Genomic DNA, 27,692 nt, shown 5'->3' with positions numbered 1-27,692 from the left:
GTATAATCCTGCAACAGGAAAATGGGACAATATAATCTCACATATTCAAACATTCAAGTAAACTCCACACTTCCATATTGAAGTGTTAACATAGATTGGAGAATTATTTCTAGAAATATTAGTTTTTTTAATATAAATATACATGCTTCCTATCAAAGATTTAGACCGACTACTGCATATATAGCCACAGAGGCAACTGGTGTAAATTGAATCTTGCAAAATATTCCATACGGGTTAAAGGTACCGTTTACACATGGTCTGATACAAATTCGTAACGTTGGTAAAGTTGTTGTCAATACATCATAAAAATCAGTGAAAATTTGTTAAATTCATAACAAAAAATCAAACCAAAACGCTGCTCGTGCAATTCATCTGTTTCTCCCAAGTTAGTGAAGCCACACACACACATACACACACACACACACACACACACGTACACACGCACACACGCACACACAGACAGACAAGCGCGCGTACTCACGCGCACAGGTCGTATTCGTATTCTCCAAATGTGACACATGTTGTGTGATACAAATTCGTAACGTTGGTAAAGTTGTTGTCAATACATCATAAAAATCAGTGAAAATTTGTTAAATTCATAACAAAAAATCAAACCAAAACGCTGCTCGTGCAATTCATCTGTTTCTCCCAAGTTAGTGAAGCCACACACACACACACACACACACACGTACACACGCACACACGCACACACGCACACACGCACACACGCACACACAGACAGACAAGCGCGCGTACTCACGCGCACAGGTCGTATTCGTATTCTCCAAATGTGACACATGTTGCACTAAGCGCCACATGAAAAGCACAATGACACATTTATCAAGATAAACAACTTTTTATTGCAACTGGGCTGAGGCAGCGTTTTTAATTTAGCACCTTCATCACCTTAATACAACACTGTAAGGTAACATATGGCGGCATATGAATACTGCAGGTATGAAGTAGGACTGAAGTGCAAGACGACTGGTGTTGTAGTACAATGAAACATATAGAATTGGTGTTAGATGAAAGCTGCATTGCACGTTGATGACAAAGCTAAAAGGATAATTGAGGGTTGGGGAGACAACTGATAGGAATCGAGTTAGACGACGTAATATGAGCGATAACATCTTGTGATGAGATAAAGACGTCTGTAGAGTGGAGCTAGCATCTGTAAGTCTCCATGGCCCCTAGTATGGTGATTACCTTCAGATGCTGGAGATATATAGCCAGGTATTATATTGTACTGTCCAAATAGTGCCATTAGTTTTAACGTTCCAAGCTAGTTTTAATTCCAACTGTGATATTCTATTTGTTTTACTGCCCTGCGCCTACAATTTGGACAATGTATATATATATTATATTCCTTTTTACGTCACGTATGTTCTCGTCACGATATTGCTGCAATATTGCCGATGTGATGTTAAATATTAATTCACTCACTCTTCATGTCGATCTCCTCCAATAAACAAAAGAGCAAAACAAACAAAGAAAAACATGAGGCCATGTTCATATCCTGGCATCTCCGAGGTTCATGTGACTGACCGTAGAAGAAAACCATTATACAACTAAACAAACTATCGACCATATAAATGAAAACACAAAACAAGGTTAAGTATTTCTGCAGTGGGATAATGAACTGTTTACATACCATACTCTTTCCATAGAGCGCTGTTCTTGCATTACTCACTGGACTTAGCTTTCTGACGTGGCTGGCGGTGGGTGCCAGTGTTTCCACGGGGGTGAGACAGACACCTCTTCTACCCCCCGCCCCAACAGATCACTGCCCAAGCGGTAACGTGTCGATGCTATATTCAGTCACTGTGACTAATAACAACACTGTGATGAGCACCAGTTCAACAGACCACGACTTCCAGCAATTTACTGGGTAACGTATAGTTACATTCTGTTAGAGTCATTATCTCACACTATCAGGGAGCTCTGTGGGGATAGTCTTGTGGTCAGTTAACTTACACTATCAAGGGGTGCTCAGGTAGCCTAGTGGTCAAAGCGTTTACTCGTCACGCCGGAAACTCGTGTTCGATTCACTGCATGGGCAATGTTTGAAGAGCATTTCTGTCATCGGTTGCCGTCATATTACTGGAATATTGCTAAAAACTATACTTACTCTCTAACACTATTAAACATCAGTGGTTTAGCTCTGTATTTCGAACTAAGGTAGTTCTAATCGTCACATTCTGTGGTACTACTCAGCGCATTGCACAAATCACAGAACAGATTCAGTTCAACAACAGTTACTTTGGGTTCTGAATACCGCTGCATGGAAGCTTGACCCTTCCGATGAGGATGAGATGGTAATGTGACCTTCCACCGCTTCAGAATCTTCGATTGTATACTCCCCTAGCTAGGAGCTGAGAATGAAACCCGAATGCACACTGATACACTGACCTGGGTAATAATGACATAGCGATATATGAATGGAATATAGCACATTATATACAAACATTTCATTGTTAAATCATAACCCACACTTTTATTTCTACCTGCATGTAGGTCGGGTCTCGATGCCTTCTACAGCCTCTCCTACACTCTGTACCAGTGTTTTGGGTTCATCATTGTGCTGGCGGTAGGGATGGTCCTCAGTCTGGTTACAGGTAAACGTCATATAGTTTATGAAAAGTTGACTTCTGACACTTACACATTTATATATATACCCTTATGATACTAATATATTTATATATTGGCATTACCTCTTAAGTATCTAGTACCATCTTCACTATTTCACACTGAAAAAAATCTTTCATAAACTGCAGTACTATTTTTGATAAAAAAAAGAGTTGCTGGGACACATAATGTGAGAATATAAACGCAGGAAACACACAGCATTTAACTACACTTTCATCCCCAGCCCCGACCCACCCCCCACCCCCAAATATGTTCTACATAGAGCATAATATATCTGTGACTTTACTGTAAATAAACAAGTAATGTAACACACTATGTGTAATAATACCGCCAATATATATATATAATGTACAAGTAACATCTGTAAAACAAATCTGTAAATCCTGCAGGTGGAAACAGGGATGGTGTTAACCCTCTCTACGTGAGGAAGTACGTACGAGAACAGGAAGATGAATTCGTTATGGTCTGTATGAACTTCTATAGACATAGACACATTCATTAATACTGACACAGGTTAGAACAAAGAGTGTTGCTTCATGTTACTCTTCACGAATACTAAAGTAATGAACAAATGCTAATTTAAAATCTGCATTGTCCGCGGGTTATTATATGCCATTTTGGTATCTCTGTTAAAGTCTGTCAGTCAACTAGACACTTTCAAAGATAAAGAAACCGTTCATAGTGTTCCCCTGAAATGCATCAAGTCTTGAAGTCTGTGTCCAGTATGAGTCAGTATTCCTTCCTTCCTTCCTTCCTTCCTTCATTGGTTGACACATGTCATCGATTGCGCAGATCGATGCTCATGCTTTTGATCACCGAATTGCCCAGACGCGACTATTTACGGACCGCCGCCATATAGCTTGAGTATGGCGTATGGCGGAGTAAACCCAAACGTACTCCCTAAGGCACATTACTGGACTGAAGGGGTGACGTGTAAGCACAAATCGTTGAGCACATGAGAGTGTGTACGTTAACGGGCTATATCATGTGCTCAGTTTGTTCTGCTTTGTATTACAGACTGACGGAAGCCAGATGCGTAAAGGTGGCTGTAAAGATAAACAACTAGTAGAAACCCTGAGCACCCACTGACAAATCTGTCAACACAAGACACGTGGAGACACGTCGTGGCGGATCCAACAGAATGGGTGGCTGTGGGGGTTCAAATCCCCTCCACCCCACGTTTGAAAATGCCTAAAAACCACGAAGAAGTTAACGTTTGGCATTGCTGCAGTGGGCATGTGAAGTGACATGAATCTGTTTGCTCTGCTTCATTGGCTTGGAAATAAACCCTATAGTATACGCAAATATCAGTTCATTCCATTTTGACAAGAATGTTAATATACAGAAATGGTTTGTACAAATTCAGCTAGGCAGAATAACAAATGTGATGCTGTCAAAATGAGCAGTGATCACATAATACCACGTGTTGTGCAATTCCTTTCTAACGCCGTACGGAATGTTTAGACTGATAACATATCTTAAACGTACGGGGTCAACTGAGATCACATTGCGTATAAACATCGGTTTCCATGACACAACTGTTCACAATAATTCCATGTGATGATCAACAAATGAATACTTCTATTTCTTCTCCTTCCGGAATAGTCCCAACCTCTCCCATAAGCTTTTCTTCTTCTTTTTCTTCTGCTCCTCCTTAGCGTGATCATCCTTCGCAGAATACGTCTGGGCATATTCTGACACACACAGACCTTCATTCATCACTCCCTCCTCACTCTCCCTTGCCCTCCGGAATCTGCGTTGGCGTCTGACGGAGTCATGACGACAGTCGACGCTGGAACGTTTCCTTCTGTTGTGGCCGTCACGTCTATGGCGCTGCAGTAAGATGCAGGAGTCTTAGTGGCTTGTAATAAACTATACTGATCACGCAATGAACATGTCAGAAGCAACAAATTCCACAATACTCTGGTGCCAAGATAATTTCATTAAGAATACAGAGTGAAACGAATTTACAAATTTTCACATGATGACTGTGAATCATATTTGAGAGTGAGTGAGTTTAGTTTTACGCCGCACTCAGAAATATTACAACTATATGGTGGCGATCTGTAAATAATCGTCTGGACCAGACAATCCAGTGATTAACAACATGAGCATAGATCTGTGCAATTGGGAACCGATGACATATGCCAACCAAGTCAGCGAGCCTGACCACCCGATCCTGTTGGTCGCCTCTTACGACAAGCATAGTCGCCTTTTATTTCAAGCATAGGTTACTGAAGGCCCATTCTACCCCGGGACCTTCACTGGTATGATATTTGAGAAGGATATCCTTTCTAATTTTGTTTTTACGTGAATACTTTGAATAATATTTGAGAGGGAGATCGTTTCTATCTTTGTTTTCGTGTATGTAGCCACATTGTTTCGTGCCAGTAAAGGTGTGTATTTTAACATTTTATCCAAGTTTTTATACCTCTCGTCCAACGTTTCGTCTTTCCACATAGGCAGTCAGCTCAGAATGCACATCTTTAAAACTGGGTCTGTCAGACGCATGGTATTCCCAACACCTTTTCATAATGTCAAATATGACATAAGGGGCTTGAAACCGTGGGCGTGGAATCGACATGACGTACCCATGAATCACCTTGTCTGCCATATGTTCGATTGTATCATCTGCGGAGAACAAAACACGACACTGTAAGACCTATGTTTGTTTACTTCGATATTACAGGGCTATCAACATTAATCTAACTTTAAATCAAACTGGTGTTAGCTATCATTTCCTAAATATGCAGAGTTTTAGCCTAGCAGGTGTTTGATGGTATAGTAATTACGACGTGAAATTACCAGGATATGGAACCATTCCGAGAGTGACGAGCTCCCAGAGTAGTACTCCATAGGCCCAAACATCCGCCTTTGTGGACCTGACCCCTGAGTAGAGGACCTCGGGAGCTGACCATCTGCTGTAGTTAGCCACTGAAAACAGTATACCATTACACTTGCGTTGTTGTGTTGTGTGCCTAGAGGATAAGAATGTAAGATTCTTTCTGGATAAGAAATTTGATTATGCCAATTAAAGAGATTACGGGTAGAGGACTACAAGAAGCTGTCAAAACTGTTTGTTATGACACGATTTGGTTCAAAATGGTATCCCGGGAGAATACGCCATTCCCTGATGTCAGCCATTGTTATCACTGCAGTCAAATTAATTTGTAGAATTAATCAGGGACATGGTATTTTGACCGTGTCGGCACATTTCTACATGTTTTTGTATTTCATTGTGATTGTGAACGATCAACTACAGAACACTCAATGAAACCAGCATACATTCAGCCGTCTTGTCAGGGATCGTGCCATGGAAATTGGCCACCTTGACGGTTTTATTGTCGGTCATCAGCACGTTCTCAGCTCTCAGATCACCATGGATACAGTTCCTCTCCTCTAGGTGAACCATAGCGTTGCTCAACTGCAATAACACATTCATTCATACCATGAAAATGAATATATGGCCCTACTTCTTTTTATTCGCTGGACATTATGCTTTCATTGGCATAGATGGAGGCATAATGAATGGAAACACAATTGAGTAGGGTCATCTGGGTCATTGGGTTGGACAGGCTAAGTGTGAATCATAATGAGGGAGATAACGGCAGACATATACACATGCACACAAGAGAGAGAGAGAGAGAGAGAGAGAGAGAGAGAGAGACTGAGAGAGAGAGAGAGAGAGAGAGAGAGAGAGAGAGAGAGAGAGAGCACCCAAACTACTTCAAAACTTTCCAGTCTCCATCTCCCTACTATCCCTTTGAAGGTTTGTGTTGGATAGATTGTAAAGGGTACTCACTTACTGATACTGATTTCAGTTCAACGTATTCTGTTTGAATGTTGAGCATTTTGGTTGGATGATATGACAGTACACGCCAGAACTGTAACATCAAGTCATATCCATCTTGTCTCGAGGAGTGTTACTCTAGTTTTACACTGTGAATGGATCGCCATTATAGAGACAGCCATGGGAATTCACAGGTAGAATTCATCCTTAGACGTGCTTGTGCTTGTGCCTGCCCATTTCTGTTGTCTCCCGCCGTGATACTGTTGGAAACTTTGCTAAAACAAAACTGACTTGCGTAGATGATAGTGGACACTGGAATGCATGGCCCAAATCTTTCCGCTGATGTCGGCCAGAAAGGGATGAAATGGATTCAGTCACAGCCGTTGTTCCGCCTCTAAGGGACACAACTCTGTAAAGCTTATTTCCGCTATATTCATTCCGCTGCGACGTTGGGACCAACTGTCTGTGAGGTTGAAATTCGAAGTGATGTATGTCTGCCTTTTGGTGAGCCACAAATTTAATGCCTGACATTGAATACAATTGTCTCCTTGGTTCTAATAATATACTGACCCATTTATGCATAGGATCTTTGATTTTCATCAATTTATGTGAGCTGATTTCTTTTGGCAAGCAATGAAAGGAATGAGGTGTCATTTCACCACTAAATAAATCTGTCCATACTTTTTTATACTGACGAAATGCGTCTCATCAGTGGGGCAATATGCAGATGAGTGAACTTCAGTTAGGTAATTCACTAGGTTTAGGTGGTGGGATATAAACCTCTCAAATCTTAATAATGACTCTTTTAACGTAACAGCTATCATGGAATACAACCAAACTGGGTTTTATATGAATCAATGAATATTAACAAACTGAAACCTGAACATTTCACGGGCATTCTATTTCATGATAAATTCTATTACCTAATTTAAGTTCATAATGTCCCATTTAGGTTAGAGAAAAACCCAACCATTTTCATTTTATTTTTCTGCATGAACAACGAAGATTTTAAACACATTCTAATGAACATACATGGTTAAAATAGGGACCAAAAAATAAAATCATCGTTGAATTGGCAGGGAACCTACCTCGGATATGGATGTGGCAATGCTTAAAGAACTTAGACTCTACAAGTAATGTGAATGTTTCGACGTCTAAAAACTTTACTCAGCTTCGCTCACGTTTATACTGCAAGGTGTTTCCTTCACTAATAGGAGATAAATGCTGTTTTGAAGTAACCTTTAACCATCCCCAAGAAGGATGATATGCGTAAATGGGTTAAAACATTTCCAACTCATGCCTACAACAATTTGCCATGTCTCTAGGCATGTCGTTTCAGTATCATGCCATTTGTCATGCCCTTCTAGTATCCGGTCTTGTGGGATTAACAATTCTATAAAACGTCCATGACCGTGCCACATGAGCCTGTCCTCCCACAATGACCCAGTTTGTCACGGCTACACACCTAACTCAGTCAGACACACTGATAACACGTATTCTATAACTGTTACCTGAATTGTCATGTCAACTATCATGGAGGCGCTGACCTCCTTTCCTTGCATACCCCGAATGTGATTGAGCAGGTTCCCGGTGATCGACTCTGTGACGATCCAAGGAGGGTCAGGCTGCATGCTTACACCAATCAGCTGTACAATGTGGTCGTGTTTAAAATCACGTAGCTGGTTTGCCTCCCAAAGTAGCCTCAGACTATTTTCTGTATGGTGGGGGATTTTCACGGACACCGCTAGGTTCAGAAACAGTCCTGAAACACGTTCAGTCGATTTAGTATTGTAAAAACTGTAAAACATTTAGTATTAAAATTTTCATTGACGCATATGAATGCCCCACCATTCAATTTTTCATATGCAAACCTTCAGCGTTCCTAATGGTGGCATGAACGCATGAAACCTGGACTTTGATCAGTAATATGTCAATGTCATGTGCGCTCACAACGGGTAAAGAAGCATGTAAACCAGCATTTGATCCGTCAGTAATATATTCTCTTACCCTAGAAACGGCAAACATTTAAGATCACTTTGCCCTTATTGCGATCACATATAGAAGTCTCTGAGAAATAAATAATTTTGACGCCACTGTGATGCGCAGGTCCTGATGACGTTACGTCCCCAGCCGATGAACGCTTTTGACATGAAGAATACTCAGGTCTCACCTGACCACAACCTCCCCGAGGGTACCTGACACACCTCCTTCTGCCTCCTGAGCTGCTCCGTCGAGATGTTGAGTTCCCTCAGTTGGCATTTAAGGCTTTCGAGGAGGCGCACCGTGTCACTAGGTAGAGCTGAAGCACCCAGGTCTGGAAAACATCATACAACACGCATGCCACACATGTGCAGACAACAGCACGGGTATAACCAGTTTAGGAAGAATCACAATGACCATAAAGATCATAATACCGAGGTCAAGTCTCACAATGTTACAATGTGCAGGAAACCTGGCGAAAAGAACCCATGGTTCTGATAGCATTCTTCTGGTGTCATACTGTGTTTTCTTACTCTTTAATTCTTTGCTTGTTTCTTTTATACAGCAGAGGGTGCCTCTGAAAACCATGGCTTTGATTCACCGTACAGGTATTCCACACATAATGTGAGTGCTATTTAGCGCTGATGACAAGACCTGTGTATTTTAGTGTGACAGGCATTCACAATGATTTATAATGGACCTGCTGTGTAACTGCCGTATGTATAATGGTAGATATCAGAGAGCAGATACCTTTTTGATGCTTTTTGTCACTAATTAGACAAAATGAATGCATCCGTTTTCATGAAGAATAACCAGTCTTAATATAGCAAGGATGAAGGTACTAAAACGCTTCGCCCACCTGGTTCAAGCGCTTCTTCATCCCTGCAGATCAACATTTCGGCAATATGACCCTGATCTGACCTTCTGAGAGCATCTTGCAGAAGGGATAGTGATTTTTTGCCAAACACAGTCATGATGTCCACCAGTCGGTTGATTTTCTCCGGCCTGGGTTTGGGCTGCAGCACATACTGAACAAGATCACTGGTGAGAAAACCACTGTCCCTCAGATAAGTAAGCAATAGAGGAACCATCACATGCTCGGCCAAGTACGAGTAGTTTTGCTCTAGAATCCGCCGATGTTGCACCGGCATTGGCTCCACTGTAACGAAAAGAACCACTAACTATATTGTTACGGTTAATAAATTGCCGTGACAAAAGGTATAAGAAATTCCTTTTGAACCAGTCAAATGTAACACAGACAAGTCTAAAGTATTCAATAACACATTGAGCAAGTTACAATGGATCACAATACAGATTTCTAGTGCAATCCAGTTGTTTCACAAATCTAAGGTAATGGGTCACAAATTTCAAATATTAAATCACCAAAATCTTGGTATTTACAGTGAGAACAGAAATACTAAGAGGAGCTTGTTTCCACAAACAGCACTTAGGCTCTAAGCGTCAATCTCAAATGTAGATTGTAGATCACAGGATGTTGACAAATAGACGATGATAAGCAGAGGCATACACCTCCAGTATAATTCCGAGTCTTCATATATACTGACACAGTGTCGGGAACATTCGAGTAAAGCGTGGCAGTATCGCCATTCACTTAGAACTTTCTGGATACCCGAAAATCAATAAGATACACAATCAGTCAAGGGAGGCAACTCTGGGGCGCTATCAAAATCACAGCTAAAATGATGTTGTCATTGAACATATATGACGCGAGATGTGACCCATAATAACTATCACCTATTCAATGATCATACAAGTTAGAAAAGAACTTACTCTCGTAACAATATGTGTATATGACATATATACACATATATGCCAGACAACAATGCTAATATCAAACACTTGAGCGTCATTCATAGCCGATACTGATCATGTTTTTGGTAAATGACATGGAGTAGGTTACTGTTTCATGTTTATTGTACGAGGTATACATTGCATGAAACTCATATACTTAGTCTTGCCTTTTAAAGGGTTGTGAATACCACACTTCTGACATGCATCTATGAGCTGTTCTAGCAGAGCAGGTGAACCTTTAGCATCACACTCCCTGTTCCACTGGTGAATTACTCCCCAGAAGAGGCTACGATTGGTTGCGTTATTACCCTGTAGAATACTCATGTCAGACACGCCAAGATATCTCGCCAGGTCAGGCACACGAACATCTGGAAAGGTGGAATTTTAATTTCAGTAAATTGTACAACTGTTTGAAACGTCATAGGATGTAATTGATTGAAGAGATTAACGTTGCTTTACCAATAATCCTATTTCTTGATCCTTAATTGTGTATTTCTGATGCCCGTCAATCCTCACTGCTGATGAGGAGCTCACTGTGACCAAGAAACGAGACTTTATACTAACTGGAACGTATTTGATGAACACAAGTCAAAGATATCAATCAGGGGAAGTCATGGATCAGTTCTCCTCAGAGAAATCATGTTGCATTATATGACTTGGCGACCACGGTCCGACTGCTTTGGGTTCAAATAATTAGGTGAATCATATCGTAAAAAAATAGACATTGTTATCAATATCATGGTCCGTACGTATGATATCCTCCAGGTTCATGCAAAAAGCTTGGATGTGAGGAGGCAGGGGAGTTTTTCTGAGATCACCATTCCGAGTGTTGACACGCCAGAGATCTTTAACACAGGCCATCAGTTGCGCCATATCGTCAGAAAGTTGCTGGTCTCTGAGTTCAACATCTCTGAGATGTGTTTCGACATTCCTCAGCATCTGTTCGCGTGAAGATTAACATTATGTAAGAATATTCACATTTAGACTAGACATTCTTTTATGTCGATGCATATAACCATTGCCCTCGTCCCTGTTATAGATGTCTGAAACAGGCAAGTTGTTCCTGAGTTGATATATTAGGTTTTACATAAAATGTTTGTTATATTTTAATGTTTTCTTGTTCGGAACAACGGTAGTCTGTTCACTCACGACACTGTGTATCAGATGATCGTTCCTCTAAATAGCTTTATGTTGTGTCACAAGTTTTGAAGGCTTGTGATGTTCAGTGATGACATCCAAACATTGTGGGGTGTGTGCTTTCTCTGTCATAGACTGACAGGCACACTCCCAAACATCTCTAAATTGTTTAATTTCTGAAAGGGGCCAAGCTACCTCTCTTGACAGGCATGTCTCCAAATTGTCTCTCTGTCGCAAGATGTCCGTTGCCTTTGTATAGCCAGAGTTGCATGACGACAGCTCACTGAAATCTGAGGTTGTCCCAGATGTGAAAATAAAAGCAGGCACACTGTTGGAGCTGCTGGTGCGAGAGAGCATCTGAAGCGGAATGTATGTAAAAATAATAAACAGAGAAAAGAAGAGACGTGGACCTGTACTCAAACTGAATCAGCAAATAAAGTATTCCACGCTGCTGGGTTTTTGTTTTAGTGAGCGAATTTGAATATTATCATATATCCAGTCTAAGTAAACTTAGTCACAGGTCTTTTGGTAACACTCCACTGCCGAGTCTCACAAACCCTAGTAGGAGGTCCCGTCAGGTAACCTTTGAAACTGACCAATCAGAACACGGCTTACCAAATCGCGAAAGTGGACATTCGCACATACCTTTTGAACTTTTACCTCGGAAAGGTTTGTACCCAAACGATTCCGAATGCTATTTTCCATACGATCGGTACCGGGTAATACACATGGAGCACGCTACAATACTGTCAACAGTGAGCAAACAGTCGCTGAAAGTAGCTTTTATAATCAATATTCAAAGATGTCAGCTTGTGGAAATATTAGTTAATGGTAACCATGTCATTAGAAAGTCCTAAGCATATATACTGCACGCCAATTACCTGTGTCTATGCGCATTGTCCTTTATTTAGGTATCAGTGTAAGTGACTAGCGAATTTTTTAAGTCCCGCCAAACCCTGAACAGTAACCGTTGACTGATTGGTTAACTCCGTTCGGCCTTCTAGCGTTTGATTTTTTGGTCATAGGTCGCTCAAAGGTTACGCGACCTCCTACTAGGGTTTTTTTAGGCTCAGTAATTGAGTGTAACGAAAAGTACTGAGACTAAGTGTACCTAGCCTGACCAGATATCTGATTAAAAGCAAATACACATTCTTGAAATTACCTTGCGGACAGCTGGTGTTGGTGTGCAATACTGGTCGTCCTGAAAGAAAACGTCACCAACACTCTGCGATCGAGATGTCACACAGTCCTTCAGTTCCATCATTGTCTTCTTCAGCTCGTCCTGGCTCTGCTTAATGTTTTCCTGTCCCTCGCTTTGCCTCTCCATCTCCTTCTGGAGATCATGCATTTTTATGGAGATGTCACTTTCCTGCAACAATCGTATCATTATCTTACACATATTGAGCGGTCTTTGGGCTAACGTTGCCCTTTAGATTCGATGAGTTATGGTGATCGTGAATCAACTGTAATCACAGACGTCTTCACAAGTATCAGCTAATTGGGAAATGAAAGCGTGAGGACAGATTCCTGTGTCAAAGTAACAATCCATTTCACCCAAGCAAACTGGGTAAGCCATAAGTGGGAAGAGTGTTGACTACTCACCGAGGTGGTCCTGTGTCGAGGCCGGCTAGAGTCATCTCTCTGGGAAATATTGTCCTTGAATGCAGATGACACTACCTGCCTGATTTTGCTGTGACAGTTACGTATGCCATTGAATTTCTGGCTCCCTGACTGAAAGATATACATGTCTGAAATTGAATTTGTAGATTAAATGCGGTAATAGAACTTTTTACAAAATGTTTGTTCAATGTCAAGCATTTGCCAATGTAGCGTTAGACTGTGTAATTTAAGGTAGGCCTTCAACAGAATAATGAACAGAGCAATGATTGTGACGATTGCGGAACAAAGAGTCAAAGGACAACAATCAAATTCAACTGAAAACAATACCCGTTAAATAAATAAGAAGACGAAAACTATGTAAGAGATTTACAACACAAATTTTATTATTCTTTATTCTTACCATTAATATCAGTAAGACAAAGGCGATGTCGATACACACTTTTTGTGAAACAAGGACCAATTCAACGTGTAAAAGTACTGAGTGGCACTTACCTTGTCCATGATACTGCCCCTGTCTGCGTGGTGGTCAGATGTCTTTCTGCGTTCGGGGTAACTGGACGTGACGCCATGGTCCGACTTCTTCAGTGATGTCATGTTTCAACTGCGAACATGTGAACATTTAGAAATGCTTCGACTACCTTGCGATAGAGTGTCTTTACATAGTCAAGTTACATAGTCACTTAAAGCATCATTAGAAAACATGTTGTGTCGTGGAGGGATGGCTCACGAAGGGCAGTCAGTCAGTTTAGTTCTGCATCGCAACACTGTAGCATTATCATTGCAGACAGCATTATTAATGGACCCTAAATATGTTACCATTGTCGTGAATCTCACGCAACATACGGCTCTTTGACTCGTGTGACTCACAATGGATATTGTGGCATTTGATGGAGTTACTTGTACTTTTTGTATACTAGTCGCGTAACCTCAGCATGTCATGGTGATAAGACTCTACTTAAAGGTCACATGTCCCATGGTCCTTAGTATGGTGATCTAACTTCAGTTGTTGACAACCTATAGCTCAGTTTTATATTGTATTGTGCTCTATAGATACATTGTTTTAGGTCTAATCACTTGTTTTACATTTTACTCTGTGATATTCTAGTAACTTTTGCTGTCCTTCGTTGACAGGTTTTTACAATGTATGTGCTATTAACTCATTTGTATTTCTATAATTAATCGTTGTCGTCACGATATGGCTGCGATATTGCCGATGTGACGTTAAGTATTAACTCACACACTAAAAGTCACATGAAACGCAATACACAACTTTGCAGATTCTGATAGCTTTCGGTATGCACTTATCGAAACAAATCATCAAAAGTTCTATCTATCTATCTATCTGTCTGTCTGTCTGTATATATATTAAACATTAAACATGCATCTCAAAGAAGAAATCATCAAAAGTGCCAATTCAACTTATAAAGTTAAAAAGCCCGCGAAATCGGAGTACAAACGATTCACTAATTTTCCCCCAACGCTGGGGGAAAAGTGCTTTCAACAGCTATGATGCTCTGCGCTCATAACGCATGCGCAGTGAATAGGTTCGCGGAGCTTGAAATAGTATGCCTGCCTGGAGTATGATGTCGTGAGCAGTAGTCTAAGCTTGTCTGTACACAAACAAGTAAATTATCTACTCGTTACATATATAAAAAGAAAACACGTTGATTGTGATAAACAGATTCTGTCACAGAGAAAATTCAGTGTCTGACTTATTGACACTTACATGTCTGGCTGGCTGGCTTCAATCACTGACCACAAGCAATTAACATCTATCGGGCTTATAAGCCATAGACGAAAGGCCGTCTATGAGTATCGGCAAATGAACCAGTGGCCAATGAAAAAGCCCCGTTACACTTGAATACACACCCGCTGGCTCTGACTGGGTGCGGTACCGCGGCAGTTTCGTTTCGAGGGAGAAAAACCCAAGTACAAAATACTGCACTTTTGATCTGCAATTATACGCTTATAATTTTGTTTATTTGGTTTTTTTCTTAATCAGCAATGCATTTCATACATCATGGATAAGTGATAACTGTGTTTTAATTATGTTTTGGTTGCATGTGACCTTTAACCCAGCTTATGTTGCATACAAGTCGTGAACCTTCACAGCATGTCATGATAAGACTCCACTTAACCCAGCTTATGTTGTATACTAGTTGTATACGTTCACAGCATGTCATGATAAGGCTCCAGTTAACCCAGCTTATGTTATATACTAGTTGTATACCTTCACAGTATGTCATGATAAGACTCAACTTAACCCAGCTTATGTCGTATGCTTGTATACCTTCAGCATCGTATGGGGATAAGACTTAACCCAACTGCAACAGCTGTCACAGTTACAAGATCTTGCTTGACAAATGACATCACGCAAACACTACATTGAGAGAACAGCGATGGCAATTATAACACATGCCCGACAGAAAAAAGGGTCATGAACGGCCAAAATTCATTCATTCATTCATCTGAATATTGAATCTGGAATTTAGTATCGAAATCTTTGTATTGCCGCTGTGACATTCAGTATTAACCGACTCACTCAGTCAGTATGTGGCAAAATCAAGCGTTAAATTAGCAGCGAAATAAAATAATGTCCACTGCGATGGGCAGGGTACAGGGGCAGAGAGCAAACAGAACAAGGGCTATTATTTTGTCAAAGCTTGGATTCGACCCCACAAGGTTCTTGATACAAACCTTGGTAGAGGTTACGTCGAGCCCATCAGAGCTGTTCATGGGGATAAAGCGTAAATGTAATATTTTGTATTGTGTTACGTGTAACTGCGTTATATATCATTGTATAAATATAAATCAACAGTGAAAGGTTCTCAAAGATAATACAAAATGTATTGAAGCCTGGACCACGACCCCTCGAAACTGTAACATAGAAATCAGTCTTTGACCTTGTATTTGTTGAGTGAACAAAATCCTTATGTACTTAAAGTTATGCAACCGGGTGTTAAAAGGTGCATATGCTTTGCTTCACTTGTGTGAAATATAGTTTGCCTCAGTTTTACTCTTATTCGGTAGAAACGAGTTTACATGAACTGTCAAAAGAGAATGTACGATTGGGTGTTCGTATTACAATAATTTGAAGATATTATGTTATTTACTGATTACATTGTTCCTGTCGATTATACTGTTACTGGTTTGCAAAACATTTGTAATACATGCCTTGCTTGTAAATGAAACCATGATGACAATCTGCGTAACTGAAAGCGACAAACACCGGGTGTTCGTGTCGTGCAAATTTTAGCGTACCCTGCCCCTCTGATGTAACATCCGTTACAAATCCATGTAAAAGAAAGTCAATTGTTCACATGAAAATCGACATATGCCACAGGTCAAAACAGGGAATCGCACTGGACATGGTGTCTTTTCTGCTGTGTGCAATTTGGAAGTTTCCTCCAAATGCCTACTTTAAAAGCTTTCGAATGATTTACTGGGACCTTACTAAAGGCATGCACAAGCAACCCTGACATGCTTATGAGACGTGTAATGAAGACCGAATGCAGGTACAGGTGGAATACTGCTTGATATTGGCATTTTGTGCAGGGCGTTATGTACCTCTTAAGTCGTACGAAGGCAGATAATTTTGGAATAATCTTGTAGCACTTTGAAGATCTTGCTGTCTAAATCTGGCACATGAAGTGGTACACCACTGCCCACTCACTGACTATCAACAAATGCAATGCATTACGCTAAGAACATGATACAAAAGTTACACAATAACGACAATGTCACATAACACAATATTATTTTCAGAAACGGTGACATTGTGCTACAACAATGAACGTTGCATGCTATGTACATCAAGATTAAAAGGGTAACATATTATGAACACTTGGGTTTACTGTGTTCATAATATATATTGGAGGACTACATATAAGCACTAGTAGCACCAACACTAATAATACATTATTAGTTCGTAAAAGTGTGCTCTTCATAAACCTGTGAGTACAGTGGTTCTATACCCAATGTGTTTTGGTCGCGTTAGAGCATTTGAATAGCAGACATATGCCTTTAATAATGTTATAAAAAGTTCAAGAAACTTAATGAATAATAATGTTTGAGTTGAGTGCGTTTCTCCATCGGAGGTTTTACTCACATGTACACAGGTCAAAGTATTGAAAACGGACGAAACAGTATTTCTATATTTATTTGAGCAAAGAACTAAACAAACATGTGCATCTAAATGTTTTTATTGATCTTCTTGCGTGTCACTCACAAATCAGATAAGTCACTTAAGTTCGTTTGTGAAAAGAGAACATTAACTCTAATATTGCCAGTGTTGGTGCGTTTGAACTGATTGAATCGTTTTATGTGGAGTCTCGAGTAGATTCAGATCATATGCCAATAACTGCAAAACTTAAACTCTATGAGCAAAGCCACCAGGTAGAAAATAATGGTAATACTGACAGAAACCGCTCTGACAGAATTGTATGGAAGCATACTAAGTGAGATGTGTGCAACGACAACATGTTGCTGACACCTTTGTTGAAGCAACAAGACTAGTCGATACAGATGGTGACCATGTTCTAGACTTGTTTGAAGAAACAGTACGTGGTGCAGCGGACTATTGAACAAAATGCAACATACAGTGTACTTTTCATGCGTTTTTGATAGATATTTTAAAGTTAAAACGTACTTCACTCGCAAAGCCTTGCGTCGATTCCAAAGAATAAATCTGAGGAAAACCGACGTAATTATTGCAAGCAGAGGAATTTATATAAAGGTATCTGTAGGCTCGCAAAGCTCTAGTATGAACGCGAACTGACAAACAAAGCTGGCGCATTAAAGCAAGCAACCAATAACCCAAAGACCTTTTGGCCTATCCTCAAAGGGGTGTCCTCCCATTACGCAGACATGCAGTTCGCAGACGCCTTAGAAGAACAACATTTGCAGTTCAATGAACAGATAATCAACTACTTGTTACCTACATATTATAATGGACTTGTCCAAATAATAACACAAGAACGAAACTAAAACTGCATTATTTTCTTTGAAAAATATACACAGTTGATTTTCATAAACAGTAAAAATCCTTGGAGTCATTTTTATGTGCAGACTCTTTCAGCGTTGTCCCAACCCCAGGTGTACAGTACTCAACCCACGAACCCGTTGGTAGATGACCAGATGATGACCACATGAATACGTGCATACACCTAGTTGCGGGTACAGCAACGTGCAGTAAGCATGGACAAAGTACTGTGACTATCTGTCCCAGTCCACCCAGCTGTGAATAGGTACCTCGTAAGTGAGTGAAAGAGTTAATATTTTACGTCACATCGGCAATATTTCAGCCATATCGTGACGGGAACTTCACACTGAAATGGAATATATGTGTAATACAAAAACCTGTCGACAAAGGACAGTAAAAACACTAGAATATCACCGATATGAATATAAAACCAGCATGAAAAACTAAAACATTGTAATTAAAGAAGACAATACATTATAAAACACGGGCTATAGGTCGTCAAAAACCGAAGGTAGATCACCATACTAGGGACCATGGGGACTTACAGTGCCTTTGCTATATGCATGGACCCTAGCTGGATTAACACCATCCCATCAGCTGCTGACGATTGTACGAAATGCTAGAGCCAAATTTAAAATGACAAGAATACTACGATTAAAAATCATGGTAGACTTACATTTACATCGAATGGTTTGGGACTTACGTACCCTCTCAGGAGGACAATAATTTTACAATACTTCAACCCCCTTTGACGGTACAGCCACTAACAATTCTAGTTACTAATTAAAGCTACCAATATTTAAAATACATCTATTTACAGAACATATTACTAAAAATTCAACCAAAAGATCAATTTCTTTTAAATAAACAATAACTAAATGAAAAGCAACAGTGGTAAAAAGATCCTTGATGGTTTTGACATTGAAATATCTATCCCTTGTGATGGAGAATTCAACACAGTCAAGCAGGATATGCTTGACCTTGACTCTCTCATCACAGGGGATACAAAACGGAGGATCCTCACCTTTCAAAAGGTAGTTATGGGTATATCTAGTATGGCCACTACGATATTGTCGCATGATGACCTCTTCAAATCTGGACTGACAACCCAAGTGGGTATAACCATTGTAGGGTTTTATTTCATGTAGTTTATTGGTACCTAATTGGGTGTCCCACTTCTTCTGCATCAGATCACGGATATAAGATCTAATGGTGGCTTTGTAATCACTGTAAGGAATAAGAAGTGGTGTCACAGATTTGTTGAGTGCTGCTTTAGCAGCAAGGTCAGCCAATGTATTACCAGAGATTCCTACATTGCTGGGTAACCAACAGAAGACGATGTCGTATTGGCCAGTGGCAAGATCATTATACAATTCAATAATTCCTATTAAAAGTGGATGTTTGCAAGAAATATTTTTAATAGCCTGCAGCCAAGAAAAAGAGTCGGAATAGATTATATACTCTTAATGTTTAGGGTGTCTTTCAATATATTTAAGAGCTGTTAATATGGCGTTAGGTTCTGCTGTAAAAATAGAACTGTTGTCTGGTAATCAAGAAGATATTGTTCTGGATCCAATGACAGTGGCACAAGCCACTGCGCCACCGTCCTTGGACCCATCTGTAAATAACGATTTATAATTGCTATATTTATGTTTCAATTGATTATATTCTTGTTTATACTATAATTCATTGGTTTCTGATTTTTTAAATGTAGTTAATGTTAGGTCAACTTGTGGCCTAACTAACTGCCAAGGAGGAGAAGAAAGAAGACAGAAAGGAGCTATACTGTCAAGCTCAATCCTAGAAACAGTTAGAAATGGCTTAATTCTGAGCCCAAGAGGCGGAACAAGGGAAGACTTTTTGTCATACAAATCCTCATAAAGAGGATTAAAGACTCAATTAAATGCAGAATTTGACTCATTAGAAGCTAATTTTGTGATGTATTGTAAAGATAGTTTTATACGGTGTTGGTTGAGAGAAGGTTCATCAGCTTCGACATACAGACTGTCGTAGGAGAGGTTCTAAAAGAACCAAGACAAAGTCTTAGACCTTGGTGATGGATAGAATCAAGTAGTTTTAGGTTGCTTTGACAAGCTCCACCATATATGATGGAACCATAATCAAGTTTCGATCGCACGAGTGATCTATATAAGTGAAGGACGGTAGTCTGATCCCCTCCCCATTTTGAATTAGAAACAACCTTTAATACATCGAGAGCCTTCAAGCATTTGGCTTTTAGGGATTTAATATGGGGGCAAAAGGTCAAATGTGAATCAAAAATATGTCCCAAGAACTTAGCCTCCTTGACAACTTTAATAGGGGTACCACTTAGAAACAGTTCTGGGTCTTTATGGGGTTTATATGTACGGCAGAAGTGTACATTTGACGCCATTTTCAAGACACCATTTATTTATTTTGTTTAAACACAGCTGCAGTTGCCGTTCATTAGTATGCATATTTTTTCCACGACAAGAAATATCAAAATCATCCACAAATAAAGATCCATCAATTGAATCATTTAAAACTTTTGATAAACTATTTATCTTTATACTAAAATGTGTGACAGACAAAATACTGCCTTGTGGAACACCCTGATCCTGATTGTAATGATCAGACAGGGTAGGACCCACGCGGACTTGAAATTGTCTGTTATTTAAAAAGTTGCCTATGAATTCAGGCAAACGGCCTCGCAAACCGAAATCATGTAAATCTCTCAAAATGCCATATTTCCAGGTTGTGTCATATACCTTCTTCAGATCAAAGACGATAGACACAGCTTGTTGTTTATTAATCAGCGCATTTTTCACAAATGATTCCAAACGCACTAAGTGATCGACTGTACTTCTGTTTTCACGGAAACCACATTGTATATCTGTTATAAGGTTATTTGTTTCCAAGTACCAAACAAGTCGATTATTTATCATGCGTTCCATGATCTTGCAAACACAGCTAGTTAATGAAATCGGACGATAATTGGATGCATATGAATCCGCATGATCACGTCCAGGTTTAGGTATTGGTACTACTATAGCATCACGCCATGAAGATGGAAATTTCCCGGAAGTCCAAATATCATCAAAAATTGACAAGAGCGTCTCTAAACAGGATTCTGATAGGTGCTTCAGGAGTTGATAATGTATGTTATCAGCTCCTGTAACAGTGATATGAGCTTGCTTAAGAGCAGTATGGAGTTCATGAATAGAAAATGTTTAATTATAATCTTCCCCATTATCAGAATTGAAATTAATAGTTTTCTTCTCTTGCTTTCTTTTTTTTTTGTATTGCTGATATGTAGGTATATAATTAGAAGAGGAAGAATGTTTAGCGAGAGTTTCGCCCAGTTTATTCGCAATATCTGATTTATTAGTAAGTAAGTGATCTCCATGTTTAAGATGACGGACAGTAGATTTAGTACCTTTACCTTTAATTTTCTGGATCATGTTCCATACCTTGGACATGGGTGTCCGAGAATTTATTTTGGATACATGATTTTGCCAAGATTGGCATTTGGTCTGTTTAAAAGTACGCCGCGCTTTAACATTTATAGTTTTGAATTTATTTGCCATGGGATGGCGACGGAAATAATGTTCTGCTTTTTTCCTTGCCTTCCTAGCTTGTTTACATTCATCGCTGAACCATGGTTTTCGAATATGTGGAACTGCAGAGGACTTTGGTATACACTCATCAGCTATGGAATTCAGTTCATCAGAAAAACATTTAATAGCATCAGGGACGTCAATAAAACGTTCGTGTTTTTTTCAGCACACAGTGTTTCATATAAAGCCCAGTTAGCCTTTTTAAAATTCCGCCTTGATGATGAAGGAACATCAGATGGAGTTACAGATTTTAATATAGTAGGAAAATGGTCACCTCCACAGAGGTCATCGTGGACTGACCATTCGAATTCATTTAGTAGGTCTGAATTTGTGACTGACAAGTCGAGAGCAGAATACCAGAGTGTAAATATGTGCTGGAACCATCATTATAAATACATAAATCATTGTCAGAACAAAAGTCCTCCAACAATTTACCTTTAGTGTTTGTATTTACACTACCCCACAGTGGGCTGTGCCCATTTAAATCACCCATTATAATACAGGGCTTCGGAAGTTGGTCATACAGAGCTTGAAGATCGGTTTTGGCAAACGTCGAAGACGGTGAAATATAGAGAGAGCATGGTGTAAACGCATCCTTGATATCTCCTGGGTATACGTTCCGAACAGTCTCCACTATACCCTGGATGCATCTACGGCTCAGCCCGATAAATTTATTACCTCCCTTGGCTGGCTTTTTATCCAATCAGGTGTCTACGCTGGGAAGTTGAGCGAACCAATCACAACTCACTTTCGCTTTTTAAATTCTCTAACCGATTAAACTTGGCAAACAAACATGCAGAGGTTCTCTGAAAGAGGTAGATGGATTTCTTGCTTATGTTTTTAAAAGGTTTACGACCTATAAATTTGTCTGTATGATTTCCCCAAACCTTCGCAGTGGCAACTGCTACCTTTGTTGACACTGGTAAGTTCGGTTATAACGGCAGCCTTGCTGATTGGCTACTGTGCGAATGCGGAACCAGCAAAGGGAGGCAATAAAATTATCGGGCCGACCCGTAGATGCGTCCAGGGTATAGTGGAGACTTTTCGGAACGCATATCCTGGAGATATCGAGGATGAGTGTAAACGCTACATGTAAAGTAATTCTCACTGCAACAGCCTGCATATTAGTAATAAGTGAAACACGGCTTTGAAGAACGTTTTGTCTGACTAGAATGGATGATCCGCCAGTAGTTCCATCACCCGGAGGTGAAAAACAATGATATGCATTAAAATGACGAAGGTCAAATGTATCTGTTTGTTTTATATATGTCTTTTGGAGCCATAACGCCGAAGGTGTAAAATCTTAGACCAACAGCTGTAATTCATGTAAATTAGTCTTCAATCATCTGCAGTTACACTGTACAATATTACTGGAATAAACTATCTTTTGAGGGGATTTATTGGGGATCTACCCCGCACTCTTTTGGAGGGCGACAAGCTATGTGCCCTAGAATGGACATTTTGAGGAACGTCCATGTCCTCGAGAGACCCATATTTGTTAAACAACTGAATTTTTGTGACCCTTTCGGGGCTCTGCCACTTAGTTTTTTCAAAGGATCTGGCCTTTTAGGTTTAGTGGTAACGGTTTCTGAAGATTCGGTTTCTGGTGATGTTTTAACATCACCGGCGATGTCTTGTATACCTTTAGCTACGGCAAAAGGATTCAACTTTAAAGGGATCTTGTCAATAGTCTCACCAACAAGAAAACGTGGCCAGTAATCAATTGAGTAGGGCAGTCTGTGGTCAGTTTCAACGGCATCAGTATCAAGTTGATGTTTGCTCCTTTTTGTGAGGGGTTTCGTTAGCCATGTTTAGTTAGTTAGATTTCATCATCTGAGCTCCCACCCACCACGGAGTATCACAAGGACAATGCTAAACGCAAGTGGGTCTTCGACTTGCAGCACCAGCACATTTCAAAATCCAAGTAATTTCACAGTAATAATAAGGCCAAGTCCGAAAATCAAACAATTCCAAATAAGATTTGTGCATTGGCATATATACAGTCCATACACAGGGCTTGGCATGACCAGCCGATTGGCTGAATCGGGCCTATTCAACCACCCGTCTAGGTGAAGTAAGGGTCGAAGGGGCGTGTTGAGCAAAGGGAACGCGGTCACAGGTCCCCAGTGCTCTCAACCCCCAGACGCCCGTCCTCCACAGACACAGGGCCGCAACCAACGGCAAACGGGTTGGTGGACCAAATATCCCCCCGGGTCCACAACGGAGGTGTTGGCGAGCTCTTAGCGTTACCCAGCACCCACCACGAGGAGGTGGCTCGCCACGGGTGCCGTACCTTGTAAGGATGGGAATGCCACATTAACTCGGTGCGCCTGGTAGGCTGCAAGAGTTGTAGTGTGTGCCGTTGTGATGGACATTAAAAAATTGAGGGACAAAAACAAAAAGTGCCCTTGAGCAGTTGAACCAACTGGATATCGGCGCTATACAAATATCTAGTAGTATAGTATAGTATGTTTTCCACAAACCTTTTCTCGAATGAATGAAATATGTTTCAATCAAAATGACAATCAAACCTCTTCGTGACAAACCTGTTTTATATTCGAAAGTAACTGATAGTAAAAACAATTTTGAGAAGAGAAGAAGTTACTTCTAAGCAACGAACCTGTGTCAGGCTCATCCTACTCACTACTCACTACTCACTACTCAGTGGATTGTTCCATTCTACCCGAAGATGTTACCCTAATCAACCTTCCTGTTCAGCGTCTGTCAGTCGTCTGTCTGTCAAGAATCGTTTGAAGGCTAGAAGATGTACAAAACAGTTGTATTGTGACGTAAAGAGAAAAGTGACGTCATAACAATCTGTTTAACTTTAATCACTTCTCCCTGAAGATACAATATTGAAACATCTCTATTCGCATACGTCTCCAGTCGCCAACAAAACAAAGCAGACTAATTAGGATGAAAAAATGTACCCCTACATTCATAATGAAACCTCCTGACCAGCGCTGTAGTGATCTCGATAAACTGTTGTTATAAGAATGTTTAGTGGAGTAAAAAGTATATCTAATATGAAGTCACACCTGGGATCAAATAGCATGAAACGGATAAATTTATTATATACAGGTTTAGCTCCTTTTACACCTACTTAATCCTATAAAAAGGGGTTTTTGTCAAGTACCGATAGTTGCTAACCTACAGAGGCAGAGTTCACTTTGTCGCAAAGGATAGGAGGACCGGTTTACCAGATGTTGAAGGCACTGCCGAATTCAATGATTGCATGACCAATCAACATGAAAATACTGGTGATGAATTCCATTATTTGTTTACATGTACAGCACTGGCGAATAAACGTTTTTTTTAGTAAAATGTGTAAAATGTAACTCATGTAGCACCGTTGGTGGTTCCTTTGATTAATAAAAGTGTTACCGATAGCAGTCTAAACAGAGTAACTGATCAACTTGCCACTGAAACAAAATCACCCCTTCAGTTCCACGGCTCGGCTAGCCACCTCAGGTTGAAATATGAGTGGACATGACCTTTCAAGTAAGTGTGATCTAACAAATATAATAATGCGCGCGCGCGCGCGTGTGTGTATGTTGATGACATGTCATGAGAAAAACCCAAGTATAACAATGTGTGCGCGCGCGTGTTTGTGTGTGTGGATGTGATATTATTGACTTATTGACATATGACTAATGAAATTAAAATTTTCAGTGTAATAGAAATAAGACATTAAATACATGACATATCGTTTAATATTAATGAATAAAGTCAAGTATCTGATATTACTGATATGTAATTATTATATGCTAATTTTCAGTGTAATAAAAATAGGACATTGAACGCATTAAATATCTTTTAATATCAATATATAAAGTCATTTTATACCTCTGTATACCTCTTTTCCTTTTTCAAATAGACGAGTCCACTTTCAGATCATAGGGGTGACGCTCTTTTATCATTGTGTAATCTGTGGTCAACAGACCATGAAGTGATGTAGGCGAATAGAGAACAACCACCTGGATAAACCAAACTGCTGGTGACGAACTTTTGTTTCAAAATGCATAGATAAATGAATTTTCTCAAAGTTGGACTTCCACTTTGAATAACAGCTCTAGATGCGTGATGTATAGAGAATCAATTCATATTTGAACAAGAAAGATACACGTATAATTATCATATTAGGGGAAAATGTGTGCTCTACTTGGATCAAATTCAGATGCAATACATTGCCACTACGTTACAATGAAGAATGTGGTAATCAATTGAACAGAGTTTACGTTTCTGTCCCATTTAAAAGACCGCTATAAAGGAAGAGTATCATTTCACACTTATATGGCGGTCTTACAATGAATTGAGGATAACTCCTCTTCGGAACACAATTGATAATTCCTTTCTATCCATAGATTTAAAAGTATGTTATGTGCATCTCAGGACATTCTAATCAAACGTGTACAATATTATATTTACAATGCATATATAGAAGGAATATATGTATTTAGAAACACTCTAGACTTCATCTGTATGCTCTTGATAACTATGTATAGTTATGTTATGTATATGGGCCCTTGGACTCGTTACAAATAAACTCCTTTTTGGCTTTTGACTTTGATATTAATACTCTCAAGGTATTGTACACGAAATGAACCCGAACATTAACTCCATGTATTGTTTGTGAACAATATTCCGGCAGGAAACTGAAACAATGCTGTTGTCAATGTGGTTAACCGTGAAACAGTCAGTGGAAATGTATCATATGTGAAACAGTCAGTGGAAATGTATCATATGTGAAACAGTCAGTGGAAATGTATCATATGTGAAACAGTCAGTGGAAATGTATCATATGTGAAACAGTCAGTGGAAACGTATCATATGTGAAACAGTCAGTGGAAATGTATCATATTCTCATAACACTGAAATGTTCGCGATGCTTACTCTATTTCAGGTTTCGATTGTCCATCCATCCATCCATCCATCCATCCATCTATCCATCCATCCATCCATCCATCTATCCATCATTCAGCCAGTCATCATCCATCCATTAATCATTGTTTTTTCTAATGATATAGTATTGGGCTGTAAATCCCATGCAATTAACAGTGAATCCATCTGATTGTTAAGCTGGCAAACATCAACAGTGATCAAGCTGAACACATCTACATTTATACTTACCGGGCTGGAAAGCCAAATACATTACTTTCCGATCACCTCATTTCGTGACCAGGTGAAGGGTTTACGTTGCCGAAGTTGATCTGTAAAGTCATCACTTCACAGCAGTAATATTTGTTGTGCTCACTGTACGCTGGGGTAAAGTCTCCGGCTGCGACCTTGACAGCATTCATATCGTTTCTCAACACGCGGTAGCCTGGGCATTCGCCCTTTCAGGTTGGGTATACTGTTGCCTACCTTCATACCGGATATGACTCACCGTGACTTTGTAGTTGTGACCGTCCTAAAACTGTTTACCTTGATATTACAGTTCACCCGTTCACAGTGGCTTAAATGGCCGTACATAAGCTGGAAATACTCATCCTGTATAGACTGTCCGAAACGGGAAGTATGCCATGGTTTACAGTCAACGCCAACAATAGATAAAATAACATGATTGTTTAGAGTTTGAAATTATGGCAACATCTAGCGGAAGAATTGCCTAAATAAAATTATCATTTGGGGCGAATGGACAGGTTAATATCTGTCTTTGGAAAAGAGGTGCACGAGTTAGTCAAGAGTATCTGCAACATTCCACCCACCCCTGGGGTAGAACAACCATGTCCACTACCTATGCCGCTCTTGATGCATCGCCATTATGTTTGTGATAAGTGATGTGTTTCTCCGACGACCACAACATAAGCCACAGATATAAACACACAGAGAGGCAACATCTGTACACAGTGTAAAGGTGAGTAATTAGCTACCTGTCACCTTGGTGGGATGTTGTTGCAGCTCAGCTCATATGCAGGCATCATACGGGTGGCTATGTACAGGTGGGCAAAATCAAAACACAAGCCGATGTTACTTTAGTATATTCCCTCCTCAAACCATGCTGGGTCTGTGTGACGACACACCATGACACAATACCTCTAAATAGAACACACAGGTGCGAGGGAAGCCTTGTTGAAGCCTTGACCTTGGTAATCGACAGCCACACACGGGGCGTTATCGTATGATGGTC

General features: G+C 40.0%; 2 protein-coding genes across 6 annotated transcripts in view; one reads left to right on the top strand and one right to left on the bottom strand.

The window, feature by feature from the left end:
* Positions 1 to 3,735, top strand: part of LOC137292110 (sodium-coupled monocarboxylate transporter 2-like) — a 17,293-nt gene extending 13,558 nt beyond the window's left edge. The window contains exons 13-16 of the mRNA XM_067823651.1: positions 1,668 to 1,888; positions 2,515 to 2,615; positions 3,036 to 3,109; positions 3,664 to 3,735. Coding sequence (XP_067679752.1) covers positions 1,668 to 1,888; positions 2,515 to 2,615; positions 3,036 to 3,109; positions 3,664 to 3,735 — 468 coding nt within the window. The remainder of the gene's footprint in view (positions 1 to 1,667; positions 1,889 to 2,514; positions 2,616 to 3,035; positions 3,110 to 3,663) is intronic.
* LOC137291357 (uncharacterized) lies at positions 837 to 27,692 on the bottom strand. Of its 5 annotated transcripts, XM_067822673.1 has the most exons (15): positions 26,693 to 26,838; positions 25,409 to 25,539; positions 13,478 to 13,586; positions 12,968 to 13,096; positions 12,528 to 12,734; positions 11,561 to 11,722; positions 10,978 to 11,167; positions 10,396 to 10,596; positions 9,276 to 9,575; positions 8,607 to 8,750; positions 7,948 to 8,198; positions 5,932 to 6,070; positions 5,452 to 5,580; positions 5,078 to 5,277; positions 837 to 4,479 (listed from the first exon to the last, which is right to left on the bottom strand). In XM_067822673.1, the coding sequence occupies exons 3-15, from the start codon at positions 13,577 to 13,579 to the stop codon at positions 4,228 to 4,230; spliced, it is 2,406 nt and encodes an 801-aa protein (XP_067678774.1). In that variant the 5' UTR covers positions 13,580 to 13,586; positions 25,409 to 25,539; positions 26,693 to 26,838; the 3' UTR covers positions 837 to 4,227. The 5 variants fall into 5 exon arrangements, with proteins under 5 accessions (XP_067678774.1, XP_067678771.1, XP_067678773.1 ...); XM_067822670.1 differs by lacking the exons at positions 25,409 to 25,539; positions 26,693 to 26,838 and adding an exon at positions 27,436 to 27,692; XM_067822672.1 differs by lacking the exons at positions 25,409 to 25,539; positions 26,693 to 26,838 and adding an exon at positions 27,443 to 27,583.

The sequence above is a fragment of the Haliotis asinina genome, chromosome 7 (genome assembly GCF_037392515.1).
Source record: "Haliotis asinina isolate JCU_RB_2024 chromosome 7, JCU_Hal_asi_v2, whole genome shotgun sequence".
NCBI lineage: Eukaryota > Metazoa > Mollusca > Gastropoda > Lepetellida > Haliotidae > Haliotis > Haliotis asinina.
Note: the sequence above shows the minus strand (reverse complement) of the source record. Positions and strands in the feature narration are given on the sequence as shown.

Coding starts and splice junctions, on each gene's coding strand:
- LOC137291357 (XM_067822670.1), bottom strand. CDS start 13,579: ATGACATCACTGAAGAAGTCGGACCATGGCGTCACGTCCAGTTACCCC. Junction 12,735..12,967: donor CTCGACACAGGACCACCTCG/GTGAGTAGTCAA, acceptor CGATTGTTGCAG/GAAAGTGACATCTCCATAAA. Junction 4,480..5,077: donor GACGAAACGTTGGACGAGAG/GTATAAAAACTT, acceptor ATCTTACTGCAG/CGCCATAGACGTGACGGCCA.